Raw genomic sequence first — 15,525 nt, 5'->3', positions numbered from 1 at the left:
CTTAAGCAGAAAGATGAGCAATGAATTTATATTGAATTACTTGTGAGTGGAGGGTGGGTTGCACTGTTTTCTGACTGTTGTATTCAGAAAATTACCAGGTGCTGGGACTCGCAAGTCAGGAGAGTGCTGTTACACTCAGGTAGCAACAGAATTGTGTATCAGATGGACCTTGGCCTCCCGCAGCAGGAATCTTCTTACTTGCTTAAATACTGTATAGGATAAATTTTCTTCCAGCGGGTGGAGTTATGTTGTGTCCTTTGTGTTTAGTAAATTTCTGGGAGCTGGAAATGGAGAACTTCTACTGCTCAGTTGCTTGGTTGGGTAAAAGGCGCTATATATATATATGAATGATAATTGATTTGTCTTGTTGATTATTTATAAGCTCAGGTAATGAGCTGCCAATGGTTAAAAGAAATCTTAATCAGAGTAGGCTTCGCTTTTCTATCCAAGAATAAAAAAGGTTTTTAAAAAAACACACTTCTGTGGTTTGGTTTGGTTTGGTTTGGTTTGGTTTGGTTTGGTTTGGTTTGGTTTTTCCTCTTTGGGCCAGTCACTGCCTCTCGGCCTACCTCGCAAGGTTGTCGTGGGGGGTTAAATGAGGAGGAGGAAAACCATGTATGCCACCTTGAGCTCCTTGGATATTATCTCACTTATGATATAAATGTAATAAATGAATAACCTACCTCACTGGATTCTTGTGAGGATAAGAGGCAGAGGTGCGGAGGGGGTGTACTAATAAGTTGGACTGGCGATCCTTTGCCCTAGAGACCCAGGGCAAGCATGATTTGTACCAATCCAGGGGTAACTAGCTGATGAAGTCGAAGGTAACTGTGCTCCCTTTGCAAGGTTCAGCGAGGGATGGTCTTAAATCAACGGTGTTTGCTTGGAAAGCAGCTGCCCTGAGAACTGCAAAAATCAGGTGCTTCTTCCTCTGCCTCCTGTTTTGGCCACTAGATGTTGCTGCCACCTTCCTCCTCCTCCAAAGCCAGAAGCACAGAATTGCCAGGGGTTTTGAGCACATCGCAGCCTCCGGCTCTTTTCATTTACGCATCCCCGCTATAATTTGTGACGCCGATTTGTTAAATGGTTGCAGGCGCGCTCGTAAAAACGACTGCCAGAATAGTCCCCACGGAGCGATACATATTTTTCCCCTGCTTTCTTTATAAAATCCTCTGTGGCAGAGGGATTGAATTCTAAGCGCGGATAAGAAGGCTGGGGATATTGACATCGCACACATCACGGCCCGATAAATGGCTGTCTAAGAGGGGTCGGTCTATCCGTAAGAACGCGCCCGATCTCAGAGGGGCACAGTACCTCTCGCCTCTAGATGTTGCCGAGTTTTTGTTTCCATCAGCTGCAGTCGGTATAGGTCAGGGTCCGAGATAATGGTCCATGCTTAGTTAGACTGTGGAACTCACTCCCACAAGAGCGAGTGTTGGCCATCCACTTGGGTGGCTTCAGAAGATTAGATGGAGGGAAGGGTTAGAGTTCTTACATTCTCAGTGACAGATGGAGACCAGCAAACATCAGTACGGCGCAAGTTCCCCATCTAACAGTTTTGCCTTTTTGCAGATATAAACTGGAAGTCTTACATTTCTGCATTTTACATTTCTTTTTTGTATATAATTTTTATTAAATTTTCTGTTTTACAGTTTAAAACACTCATTTAAACATCCTTAAAATATCAGTGACTTCGTTTCTTCTCTTTCCATGGTTCATTTTGCATATCATAAATCCCTGCGTATTTTACAAAAACTAAACCATTCAGGATTCCATTATTGCATCCATCAAAACTTATTTACACTGTTGAATTTATCTTAATGCTGCCAATGTTTTCAAGTGTACACAATTCCCCCCCCCCCATATACTCAATAAACGTTTTCCAATCTTCTCATTAGCAAAACATGTCTATCTAGTTCTGCAAACTTGACATTATGGAAAAGTGCCATTTCCCCCCTTGCAATTTGTCAATGCCTGCTAGGGTCAAACAATTTCTCCTTGTGCTGTGACTTTATTTTAGCCTCTTAAATGGCTAGTTTCATGCTTGACAGACTCGTTTGCAGTAGGTCTCTTTTATGGCTGCGTGGGGATTTGATCCCTGGTATCCCAGGTCAGAGTCCAGAACTCTAACCACTACACTGCCACTGCCAATACACAAGAAGTCAATATTAGCAGGTGATACCAAAGCCAAACATTTGCAGTGATGTCAAATCAGAAGGAACAGGAACCCCAGTGATCAAGTGGGGACAGACTGTTTGGAGGGAGGAGGAGAAAACAGAAAATGGGCGTAAGTGAAATGGAGTGGAGAGGCTTCAGATTATGGACAGATAAACTGCAACATTTGGTCACCCTTTCCCACATTTACACTTTCCGCTTTCCTTTTTAGAAGAGACATAACCCCAAAGTCTGGAGAATTCAAGCCTTTTTAAATATATACAGACCTCCCCAACAAACGTTTCCGTACAGTCACCAGCTGGTGGCTGGTTGCCGTCACAATCAGAACTCGTAGACAAGATGTTTTGCCACTTCGCTAAATTTCATTTTCTTGTTAAATGTCTCTTCGAACATCCGGTTCTGTTTGGGGGTGAAATGGTTTTTCCAGTCGCCGACGGCACCTGGAGAATGAGCGATGGGAAAAAATTAAAACTGCGCTCTGTCGCAGATTCTGACTGCTCACTAAACCCTATTGCCTCTTCAGCTTCCAATGCCTCATCCTTCTCCCAGTCTTTTGACCACTCATGGTCATCCCACCACCATCCCCTTGGCTATGAGTCTTTTCCCCTTGGGGGTTCGCCGGCTGGTTCCTCTCCCCATTCCTCTCTTTCCAACCAATCCTTGTACAGATTGGATTGCCGCAGCTGCATCCTGCTTTGCAGATCCTACATGGAGCAGTGGGTTGAGCTAGATGTCTTCCCAGCCCTAAACATTTATTTATTTTTTGCTCCCTGGTGCATTGTGCTCAGTGCTGGCTACCTTCCGCAGACCCCAAGGCTCTTGCCATCCCAGCCATGTAGCCGGAGCAAACTTCACCCTGGGACTGAACTTGGGACGTCCTACGTTAAAGGCTTCGCCTCTGCCCGTTCCAGCCGAGGTTTTCTTCGGGCTGCCACCCTGTCAACCCTTTCACCTGTTCACGATGTTCTTGTTTTCTTCGCTGTGTCTGGCCTCTGTTTGGTTTCAGATAAACCCAGACACTTTGTCCTGCAATACTGGCTGGGTGGATTATAGGAGTGTTGGCAAGCAGGAGAGAGAAGCAGGGAAATTAAGATAAGATAAGGGAGATAAAGGGGGGAGACTGGAGTCCTCATTCACCTGGAAAACTGCAGCCCCTGGGAGTAAACAGAGGATCCAGTCTATAGCATCCCACCAGTTGGTTATTCTAGTGCTCCATAGGGCACGGCGAAAGGAAAATTGCTTGGAAACATGGCTATTTATGAAAAGCATGCACTAAATTGCTGGTTTCCATGAGGACATTTATTTATTCATTTTTTAAAAAATGCAAACGAACGCAGCAGCAATGAAGTTCAGTGCAAAATTGTGGCCTGAACTTCAGGCTGGAGAAATGAGAGAGTGGGAGAAGCAGAAATGGACCGGTTTTGCTCAACCCTCCTCCGCCTCCCCTTACCTTTTCGGAATACCAGCTTCCGGTTGGACGTGAGCGCGCAGACCGTGTGGTTCGGATCGTTCTCCTTCTCCGTGTTGGTTTTCATCTCGCTGAACGAGGATTTCTTGCAGATCTCGTGGATCCTGCTCTCGCTGGTGTTGAGCGCCAGGAAAGCACTGACTTTCTTCACAACCTTTGGGAGGTCCTGGGAGACGCAAACAGCAGAGGATCGGGTGAGCTGCTGCAGGCACCTGCTCCATTGAAATGCTTTTCGGCAAAGATTGGGCAGGGCTATGGGTGGGGGTTTGGGGGGGGGTTGAAGCAGGCACAATTTTGCACCTGAATCATGGAAGAACCCAAGACAGTAATTCGATGAACCAAGGATGGGGAACCTGCAGACCTCTGGATTTTGCTAGAATACAATTCCCATCACCCCTGTGCCTTGGCCAAGCTGACTGGGGAATAAAGGGAGTTGGAAGTCCAATAATACCTGGAGGACCACAGATTTTCTGCTCTACAGAATTACCAGGAAGGAAGCACTAATGAACTCAGCTACCTCTTTTTTAAAAAAATATTTTTTATTAACTGGCCAATCAAATCAAATCACATAAATTCCGAATTACAAAGCTGAATTTAAAATTTTGTTGAGGGGACCCATATTTCAAGATCCGAAGGGGTATCCGAACTCAGCTACTTCTTGGTTGTCATGCCTAAATAAAGATGAGCAGAACAGAAGCTTCCCACCCATCTTCCTGGTACTGAATCGCCCAAGCTCCGCTGGCAGCATTAACACAGGTGCTACCTTGCAAGGAAGGGATGTGGGTGGCGCTGTGGGTTAAACCACAGAGCCTAGGACTTGCCGATCAGAAGGTCGGTGGTTCGAATCCCTGCGACGGGGTGAGCTCCCATTGCTCGGTCCCTGCTCCTGCCAACCTAGCAGTTCGAAAGCACGTCAAAGTGCAAGTAGATAAATAGGTACCACTCCGGCGGGAAGGTAAACGGTGTTTCCGTGAGCTGCTCTGGTTCACCAGAAGCAGCTTAGTCATGCTGGCGACATGACCTGGAAGCTGTAAGCCGGCTCCCTCAGCCAATAAAGCGAGATGAGGGCCCCAACCCCAGAGTCGGTCATGACTGGACCTAATGGTCAGGGGTTCCGTTACATTTATTTACCTTGCAAGGACTTATGAGTGGGGGAACAAAACATTCCACATTTATTCCCTCTCAGGATGCTATGTTGGCATTTAATAAAGGACACCTGGGTTCAAATTCTTACTCGGCCACAAACCCCACTGGGTAACCTTTGGGGCTAACATACCTCGCAAGGTTGTTGTTCAGGTCAAAGTAACAAAAAGTTAAAGGAAAGGACCCCTGGACAGTTAAGTCCAGTCAAAGACAACTATGGGGTACAGCGCGCATCTCGCTTTCAGGCCGAGGGAGCCTGCGTTTGTCCACAGACAGTTTTCCAGATCATGTGGCCAGCATGACTAAACCGCTTCTGGCGCAACAGGAGACTGTGACGGAGGCCAGAGCGCACAGAAACACTGTTTACCTTCCTGCTGCAGTGGTACCTATTTATCTACTTGTACTGCCATGCTTTCGAACTGCTAGGTTAGCAGGAGTTGGGACAGAGCAACGGGAGTTCACCCCGTCACGGGGATTCGAACCGCCGACCTTCTGATCAGCAAGCCCAAGAGGCTCAGTGGTTTAGACCACAGCGCCACTTGCTCCCGATTCAGGTCAAATTAGAGGGAGGATCACATTTGCTACTCTGATCTTTTTGGGAGGAAAGGTGGGATAAATGTCTTTTAACTGTTTGCTACTTGAGCATCATAAATTTAACTTTCACAGGAATTTAGGAGTTTGCTGAGTTTAGATTTGCCTTGCTTTTCTCTTCCTACATGAGAAAAAAAAGCAGATATTAGTCTTACCTGTTTCATATCTTCGTAGAACAAGAACAGAGTGTTTTTGTCATCGGTGTGTTTCTCCCAGCTTAAGACGTGATCAAACCAGGATCCACAGACAACTAGAAAAGGAGAGCAAAAGTGAGGTTATTATTGGAGGCATTTGCTGGACCAGGCGTTCAGATCCCCCACTCAGCCTAATCTACCTCACAGGGCTGTCAGGAACATAAAATGGGGGAGGGGAGAAAAATGGAGGAAAGGTTGAGTGTAAATGTAATAAAATAAATACATAAATTTCCATGAACTCTGCACAGCCAGAAGGATGGAGTGAAATTCTCATACCAGAGGAAGATAGGCCCTCCTAAAGATTATGTATAGCCACAGTCAAATTTTGGCTTCTTTCAGGCTGTCACGCATTCAGTACCCAGTCAGAGAGGTTGCAGGCATCTGTTTGTCTCGAGAGACAATGGAGTGAACCTCTGAGGGTGAAGTCAAATTGCTGTGTTGTCAGTGTGTATGGAGGTCTTGGGATACCAGACAACAAGACTCCCCTCTTGACCTGTGATTCAAAGGAAAGCAGAGCAAGGCGTTTGGCACCAGCTTGGCTGCTGAAGTTGCCGGAAGGAGGCGTACAAGGTGCCATCCAACCTTTTTCTAGTTATCTCCCACTTGGATTACTGCAACATGCTCCATGTGGGGCTACCTTTGAAGGTGACACAGAAACTGCAATTAATCCAGAAGGCGGCAGCCAGACTGGTGACTGGGAGTGGCTGCCGGGACCACATAACACTGGTCCAGAAAGACCTACATTGGCTCCCAGTACGTTTCCAGGGGCAATTCAAAAGTGTTGGTGCTGACCTTTAAAGCCCTAAATGGCTTTGGTCCTGTATACCTGAAGGAGCGTCTCCACCCCCATCATTCAGCCCTGACACAGATCCAGCGTTGAGGGCCTTCTGGCGGTTCCCTCATTGCGAGAAGTGAGGTTACAGGGAACCAGACAGAGGGCCTTCTCGGTAGTGGCACCTACCCTGTGGAACGCCCTCCCAACAGATGTGAAGGAAATAAGCAGCTATCTTATTTTTAAAAGACATCTGAAGGCAGCCCTGTTTAGGGAAGTTTTTAATATTTAATGCTGTATTGTTTTTAACACTCGATTGGTAGCCGCCCAGAGTGGCTAGGGAAACTACTTCTTCTTCTTCTTCTTCTTCTTCTTCTTCTTCTTCTTCTTCTTCTTCTTCTTCTTCTTCTTCTTCTTCTTCTTCTTCTTCACCGGATTCTGCACCGGATTTGTGTAGGGTTTATACTCCTTAGCCTATTCTTTTCCCGAAGATATTCCACAAGGTAGTGGATGTTTGGGGTCAGGATTTCCTTCTCCTAGATGAGTTCTCTTCCCAGCTTGATGAGCCCCATCTGCCCTTGACTTCCCTCTACGGCACGTGTAGAAACTGCCCTCTTGACAATTGGGTTCGCTATTGGTCTCGCCCACTCAATCCACCAGAGAGGAGAGACAGATAAAAATAAAAAGTCTTGTCCTATAGTCTAGGACAAGAGTGAGGAACATGTCACCTTCCAGATGTTGTTGGACTAATGATGTTGTTTCCGAGCACAATTCAAAGTGTTGGTGCTGACCTTTAAAACCCTAAACAGCCTCGGCCCAGTATACCTGAAGGAGCGTCTCCACCCCCATCGTTCTGCCTGGACACTGAGGTCCAGCACCGAGGGCCTTCTGGCGGTTCCCTCATTGCGAGAAGCAAAGCTACAGGGAACCAGGCAGAGGGCCTTCTTGGTAGTGGCGCCCGCCCTGTGGAACGCCCTCCCACCAGATGTCAAAGAGAACAACTACCAGACTTTTAGAAGACATCTGAAGGCAGCCCTGTTTAGGGAAGCTTTGAATGTTTAACAGACCACTGTATTTTAATACTTTGTTGGAAGCCGCCCAGGGTGGCTGGGGAGACCCAGTCAGATGGGTGGGGTATAAATAATAAATTATTATTATTATTATTATTATTATTATTATTATTATTATTATTATTATTATTATTTCCATTATCCATACTGTCCGGGCCAGATTGAAATCATAGCACAGCAACATCTAGAGGCCCAAAGATTCCCCTGCCCTTTACACTTTCTCTGTTGCTGTGAACAGTTACCAATCCTTCAGGCAAGAATATGGAACCTGCAGCCTTCCAGGTGCAATTGGACTACAACTCCCATCATCCCTTACCATTGGCTGGTGCTGATGTGAACTGGAGTTCAGCAGCATCTATAATGATAATATTGTGGCCAGGGGTACTATTGTTTCTGTTTGTACTTACGGCATGTATTTTTGTGTTTTTATATTGCAAACCACCCTGTGATCTTCGGGCGAAGGGCAGCATAGGAATTTAATAAACAAAAATAAACATTTCCCAACTCTGCCTTAAATGGACCGGTTGTCTTATCCAGCTAAAGTCCACTTATTGCTTTTAAGTCAAATCAAGTCCACGGACAGCAAAGGTACAAAAAGGAAGAAAGGAAGGCATCTCAAGTCACACTTCAAATTACTATTTTGATTCTTATCCTACAAATCACAGCATCAATTTGCGTTCCTTTGTTAATGACACCAATTCAATTTGTTGCTCGGTTGATCTTTGGATCTCCAGCTTTGTGGGAGCTTTTTTCCCTTTTTCTTTTTACAGCCATACAGTAAAATGATGTGACCAATGTTTTGATAACAGGAACCAGGGCCTCATACCCTTGACCTCAGCCGAGGGTTAATGCAGCTGCAGTCAGAGTGTCTGCCTTGTGGTCTTCAGAACTTGGATCTGACGTTCCAAAATAACCAACCTAAGGTAGGGGGATGGAAATTAGAGCTGGACCATAAAGAAGGCCGATCGCCGAAGAATTGATGCTTTTGAATTATGGTGCTGGAGGAGACTCTTGAGAGTCCCATGGACTGCAAGAAGATCAAACCTATCCATTCTGAAGGAAACCAGCCCTGGGTGCTCACTGGAAGGACAGATCATGAAGCTGAGGCTCCAATACTTTGGCCGTCACATGAGAAGAGAAGACTCCCTGGAAAAGACCCCGATGCTGGGAAAGATGGAGGGCAGAAGGAGAAGGGGACAACAGCGGACGAGATGGTTGGACAGTGCTCTCGAAGCTACCAGCATGAGTTTGACCAAACTGCAGGAGGCAGTGGAAGACAGGAGTACCTGGCGTACTCTGGTCCATGGGGTCACGAAGAGTCGGACACGACTAAACAACAAAAGGGTTTCTACATATACAAGTCCAAAAACCCTCTAAGGACTTGGAGGTTCTGGGGAGCAAGCAGGAAACAGAAGCCAATAATCCAGGTGATGATCTCTTGGGAAAACAGGAGCATAAGGAACACCTACTGGATCTGGCCAATGGCCCACCTGGTCTAGCATCCTGTTCTCACCTTGACCAACCAGATGCCTGTGGGAAACCAGTTAGCAGGATCTGAGCACAAGAGCACTCGCTCTTCCGGAGGTTTCCTACAACTGGTCTTCAGAAGCATTTAACTTCCTCTCTCATTTGCAGCAATACAGCCAGCCACCAAGGAGGGAAAATTCGTATTATTTTCACTTGGGGTTGTCGCCATGCACTAGAATTTGCAAGGCAAGAGAGAGAGGAAAGGTGCTATTCAGTCTTCTTACCGTCTCCTCTTAAGAACATCTCCAGGAAAACAGGCCAGGAATCGATGGTGGGGAGGTTTGGATTGTCTCTGTAATAATGATACATGGAAACCGCAATGTCTTTTGGGTTTCTGATGATGTAGATAGCCTGCAAACGAAGACAACACGTTAATAAGGCGGTGAAATCCAAAGGTGCTCTATTACCAAGTCAGGCCAATGGGAAGCTCCTCAGTTAGAGTGAATGGGGCATCGCCCCCACCACTCTCAATGCCCCACCTGCCTGCCTTCTTACAACCAGTCAAGGGGTAGATCTGCCTAAAATTGACTATGGAGCCACCAATTCCTGGTCTTCCTAGCACAGGGGTAGGTAACCTAAGGCCCATGGCCCACAAGTGGCCCCCGGGGGTCATTTAACCGGCCCACGAGCAGCCTCCAAACTGAGCCTCCCGCTCGGTGAGTCCCTGCGTGCTGCACTAAACCAGCACACCTAAGCGAGGCGCGGGGACTCGCTTCCGTAGTGCCGCAAATCTTGTCTGTGCATGCACAGATGCTGGAAATTGCGTTTGTGCAGTTGTATACACCAGAAATCGTGGGGGTGCACGTGATCCACCCCATGGAGGGATCTCCGCTGGAGTGAACCGGCCCAGGCGAGGTAAACCTTGCAGACCCCTGCCTAGCATCTGCCATATTGGTACCAAGACGCACCAGCCACCAGCTAGTGCTCAATATGATCTCTACACCCACCCAACCTTGTGTTGCTGGACTACAAGTCCCATCATCCCCAATCAATCACCATACTGGCAGGGGCTGATGGGAGTTGTAGTTCAAAGCATTTGGAGAACACCAGGTTGCCGAAGGCTATACTGACTAGCGGTGAGTTTTGGAGAGGCACAATGTGAATTCTACCACTGAGCTACTGTTTCCCCCCCAAATCACAGCAGAGATAAGTTTTATTCAAAGCAGACCTGTTGAAACGATTGATCGTAGCTAAGGGCTCATCCAGACTTGTGCCACAAGTTGTGCATGCAGGCGCATGCTTCTCAGCGACAGGTCCAAGCGTTTTCGTCCCACCAAGAAATCCTACTGTTTATCACTGAATTGGAACAAACGTCAATCAGGTTTTTTGTAAGTTTATGTTTGTTCCGATTCAGCAGGAAACGGCAGGTTTTCCCCAGGGAAAGCAGAGTAACCTGACTCAGACCCTGGAAAGCGCAGACGTGCGCCTACAAATCAGGGCACAAAATGAAGTATGGCTGATCCCTTAGTCCTGATCATAGAATCATCGATTCATCAAATTGTAGAGTTGGAAGGGATCATGAGAAACATCTAGTCCAGCGCCTCTGCTTCTCACCTCCACAGCACCCCATTGAATTCTGCCCCATTCCTTCCCAGCAAACATCTAGTCCAGCCCCCGGATCATTCATTTCAGTGGGTCTATCCTGAGTAAAAAAGGGACATGGGTGGCACTGTGGGTTAAACCACAGAGCCTAGGACTTGCTGATCAGAAGGTCGGCGGTTTGAATCCCCGCGACAGGCTGAGCTCCCGTTGCTCTGTCCCTGCTCCTGCCAACCTAGCAGTTCGAAAGCACTTCAAAGTGCACGTAGATAAATAGGTACCGCTCCGGCAGGAAGGTAAATGGCGTTTCCATGCGCTGCTCTGGTTCACCAGAAGCAGCTTAGTCATGCTGGCCCCATGACCCTGGTATGCCCTACGGAGGACCTTAAGGTCCACAAATAACAACACTTTGGAGGTCCCGAGCCTCAAGGAGGTTAGATTGGTTTCAACCAGGGCCAGGGCCTTTTCAGCACTGGCCCCGACATGGTAGAACACTCTGTCACAAGAGACCAGGGCCCTGCAGGACTTGACATCTTTCTGCAGGGTCTGCAAGACCAAGCTGTTCTGCCTGGCCTTTGGTTTCGACTCGGTCTGACCCTTACGTTTCCCTCCCCTTATGGTCTTGATTTATCAGCTATTTTAAAATGAGGCTGCATTTTAAATTGCATTTTAATCTGTATTTTACTTTGGGTTTTTCCCCTCCCCCCCCCTTTTCCTCCTATTATTTTTTTACTGTGATTTTATTGGTGTTAGCCACCCTGAGCACAGCTCTGGCCAGGAAAGGTGGGCTATAAATTAAATTTATTATCATTATTATAGTTACAGATAGGTAGCTGTGTTGGTCTGCCATAGTCAAAACAAAAAAAATTCCTTCCAGTAGCACCTTAAAGACCAACTAAGTTAGTTCTTGGTATGAGCTTTCGTGTGCATGCACACTTCTTCAGATACCTTGAGATACACGAAAGCTCATACCAAGAACTAACTTAGTTGGTCTTTAAGGTGCTACTGGAAGGAATTTTTTTTGTTTTGACTATGGCAGACCAACACGGCTACCTATCTGTAACTGGAACTATGGAAGGCACCACATTGAGCCGCATGAAATGGAAGTCCATCAACCGTATCTGAAGAAGTGTGCATGCACACGAACTAAGAACTAACTTAGTTGGTCTTTAAGGTGCTACTGGAAGGAAATTTTTTTTGTTTTATCATTATTATATTTCAACAATAATGCAGACTCTGCTGCACCTTATTTCTCCCTTGAAGAGGCGCAGACCCTGGTTGAGGGCCGAGACCCCAGGAATCTCATGCACTGCTCGGCAGAGTTTGGGGAGGCTTGTAAAAATATCATTTTGAGATCAAGATGCGCACCTAGCTGCAAAACCAGGGCTGCCAACCAGATTTCACTGGGCGGCTTTCGGGAACCTTTTTATTTATTTCTTCCCCAGTGCCTGAAATAATACCCCGCCCAAATCTCACCTTACATTGCTTGAGTGTAAAAGCGCGTGGCAGCATGTTGCCATCCAAATGGGTTGGAATGATTCTCTTGCCTGAAAGACGGTCCAGTTGGTCCAGTCTGGAAAGATCTCCAAATTCAATTGGGGATGTTAAAGACACTCTGGGTGCATAGAGGTGCATGAGGATCTCGGCCAGCCAGTGAGTGCCTGCGGGAGAGGAGAAAAGAAAGGGGGAAAAGCATGAACAATACAGTGGTACCTCGGGTTAAGAACTTAATTCGTTCTGGATGTCCGTTCTTAACCTGAAACTGTTCTTAACCTGAAGCACCACTTTAGCTAATGGGGCCTCCCGCTGCTGCTGCACCGCCGGAGCACAATTTCTGTTCTCATCCTGAAGCAAAGTTCTTAACCCGAGGTACTATTTCTGGGTTAGCAGAGTCTGTAACCTGAAGCATCTGTAACCTGAAGCGTATGTAACCCGAGGTACCACTGTACCAGCAAAGTGTTGAATATATATGGCTTGATAAACTGGGTGATGGAGGTTATGTACACAGGAGAACCATAAACGGTCTAATTGCCAAGGATAAGAAATAATTGCCTCCAGATTGATGCAGATTGAGGACAAGGAACCTTAGCGGGTTTATTTTGAAGATGCTCCTCTCTAAAGAGCAATGAAACCCGAAGTAAAAGGATGGGTTTGTTTGGCTAGCAACTTTGGATCTGGTCAATTTCATTTCTGAAGAAGAGAAGGGGGAAAATACTGAATGCTGGAATTTGCTCCACAAGAGAAAGAAGCAAGGTTTTGCAGGCTCTTTATTTTGTAAAGGGCTCCCTGTACATTTACTGATAGTGGGAGCTCATCCTGTCCTAACTGGGAAGGGATATGGTTCCTAACCCCCCTCCCCCACTTGGGGCAAGAGGAGAGCATTCCTCAAACTGGAGTGCGTGTGACTGTGCTCAAAATTACTGTACAAAAGGAACCTTGCAAGTCACTTGCAATAGCTCAATACTAGCTAGGGAGATGTGCAGTAGATCTGTCCGTTTCAGTTTCTATCCGTTTCTCATTTTTCCACGCTTTTGAGTTCAGTTCTCCACATCAATTTGCCATTTTTAAGCCTCACGGCAACCCCACCGCCATGCCTCTCTTATCTGTGTGGCGTGGTGGCTAATTTATTGTCCGGCACAGTTCTGCAGACAGTTCTGCATTTTCCCTTCGTATCCCAAATATTATCTAAATACTACTGTTCATTCCAGGATCTGGAAGGACAGATCCTGAAGCTGAGGCTCCAATACTTTGGCCATCTCATGAGAAGACTCCCTGGAAAAGACCCTGATGTTGGGAAAGATGGAGGGCACAAGGAGAAGGGGACGACAGAGGACGAGATGGTTGGACAGTGTTCTCAAAGCTACCAACATGAGTTTGACCAAACTGCGGGAGGCAGTGGAACACAGGAGTGCCTGGCACGCTCTGGCCCATGGGGTCACGAAGAGTCGGACACGACTAAACGACTAAACAACCACAATAACAGCCTAGCATCCTGTTCTCACAGCGGCTAGTGAGCTGCTTATGGGAAGCTAATAATAATAATAATAATAATAATAATAATAATAATAATAATAATAATAGCAAATCCTGAGCGCAACAGCAATCTTTGTACCAGCAATGCTCAGAAACTGGAAAAGCATTGTGTCACTGAACCAGTGGAAGTAGAGCGTTGTCGTCATGGAGTCATTGATTGACTCTATGAACAAAGTTTGTTAATCGCTTCCGACAATTGACAGTGCGGCCAATGACTTGCATGATTAACTCCTGAGTCCTTAAAGCTGCCCATTAATGTTTGAGTTGATTAATTGCACACTTACTAAGCAATTAAGTCTTCCAGCTGACTAATCCAGTCATGCCAGGGGTGGGGGTGAAAAGTCAAGTTTTTTTTTTAAAAAAAACCAACCCTTTCCTAGAGGGTTCACAACAAATACAGATTCAATACCAAGGCTACTTTGCACATTAACTACCAGGCCTATTGCTCTCGTGATCCTACCATGAGTCGTCAAAAACCAGATCTGATTGGGACATAGGGGGTTACTCAAAGACAGCCAGTATTCCTGTAGACGGAACTATATGGGACTATATTATAAGAACTGTAACCTTAAGAACAGGTGTAACAACCTGCATTTTTCCTCCTCCCTCCCCATCCCTTTTTCCTCATGTGCCGTGTATTTTAAATTGTAAGCGTGAGGGGTAGGGACTGTCTCGCTACTGATTCTTGTAAGCTGCACCGGGAAGGCTTTTTGGCAAAAGAGCAGCATGTAAATGCTTTAAATAAATAAACAAACGAGACCACCACAGCTCTCTCTGGTAAACCAGTTTTTGCATCGCTTCTCGGAGTTAAGTCAAGCTTGGATCTCAATCCCCCTTCCTCTCTTCTCCGCTTCTCTCTCTCTCACACACACAGAATTTCTTGTTCTAGTTAACTAAGCCTGGAATAAGAAGGCGTAGATTAGGATTCTTTCCCCATTCCGAATCAAGCGAGACTTTACCAGACTTTGGGTACGAAACCAAAAGGATGTCGTCTTCTCTAGCGTCAAACGTGTCCAGGGATTTTAAGAGCTCGGGCGAAGTCCTGATGGTGAAAGTGATGCCGTTGAAGGTGTGCATGAGATCGTCTTCACTGCACGACGACATCTTCCCAAACCAGGAGAGAAGGAAACCTCTGGTCAGCCGGGCGATTATTAGCAGCGACTGAGCAAGAAAGGAGCTGGAAAAGACCCATTTATGCACTTTGTAACATCTCGAAGAGGCATTTGGGGGCTTATCTTTATGGATTACAATAAATGCAAAGGAACAGAAAGGTTATCTAGATAAACAGCAAATCGGGGAGATAGTTCACTGAAACTTGGCTTCTGGCACAGAAATGAGCGAAAACGCAACAGTGGAAAATAACCAGGATTGTAATTGTACAAATGATTGCGGTACACTCATTAACAAATGGGGCTCTTGGTGTGAGTGGCGTGTTGTCTCAGGAGGTTAATGAGTTCCTAATGAACCTGTGTGTGTGTGTCCTTAATAGCACCATAGCTCTGTAGAAATACACTGTGTTCTCTCCCGTCACAGTAAATCTTGAAGGAGGAAATGAAGTTGGAGAATTTGCGGATGCCAGTGGCAAGCTCACTCCCCTGCAGGGTCGTAGCTCGGTGGCACAGCACTTGCTTTTGGTAGGCAGGTCCCAGGCTCAGCCCCCAGCATCTCCAAGCCTGGAGAGATGCTGCCGGTCAGTGTAGACAGTATGGAGCTAGATGGACCCAATGGAGTCAATACAAAGTATTTTCCTAAGTTCAAAGGATGTAATTGCTGCCCATGATAGCATTGAGGGCAGATCTCAATGAAAAAAATAAGCAGCATGGATAACTGAAACTGCCAATTTTGCCCATCCCTAGTCAGCGAGGATAGGAGCCTACCCTCCAACATTTCTCCAATGAAAAGAAGGATGTCCTATTCTATTATTATTATTATTATTATTATTATTATTATTATTATTATTACGCCCATCTGACTGAGTTGCCCCAGCTACTCCGGGCAGCTTCAAATATATAT

The 15,525-nt window shown here is 46.3% G+C and overlaps 1 protein-coding gene across 1 annotated transcript; it reads right to left on the bottom strand.

Annotated features, from left to right (window-relative positions):
- Positions 1-49: 49 nt before the first annotated feature.
- LOC309378773 (sulfotransferase 6B1-like) lies at positions 50-14,616 on the bottom strand (the record flags this gene model as incomplete). The annotated part of the gene is made up of 6 exons (XM_081927418.1): positions 50-2,615; positions 3,626-3,809; positions 5,533-5,627; positions 9,165-9,291; positions 11,956-12,140; positions 14,472-14,616. 6 exons carry the CDS (start codon positions 14,614-14,616, stop codon positions 2,497-2,499), a joined length of 855 nt encoding a protein of 284 aa, XP_081783544.1. The 3' UTR covers positions 50-2,496.
- Between the last annotated feature and the right edge of the window lie 909 nt (positions 14,617-15,525).

The sequence above is a fragment of the Podarcis melisellensis genome, assembly GCF_964234715.1.
Source record: "Podarcis melisellensis genome assembly, chromosome: 10".
NCBI classification, from domain to species: Eukaryota; Metazoa; Chordata; class Lepidosauria; order Squamata; family Lacertidae; genus Podarcis; species Podarcis melisellensis.
This window is presented reverse-complemented; position numbering and strand designations above follow the sequence as displayed.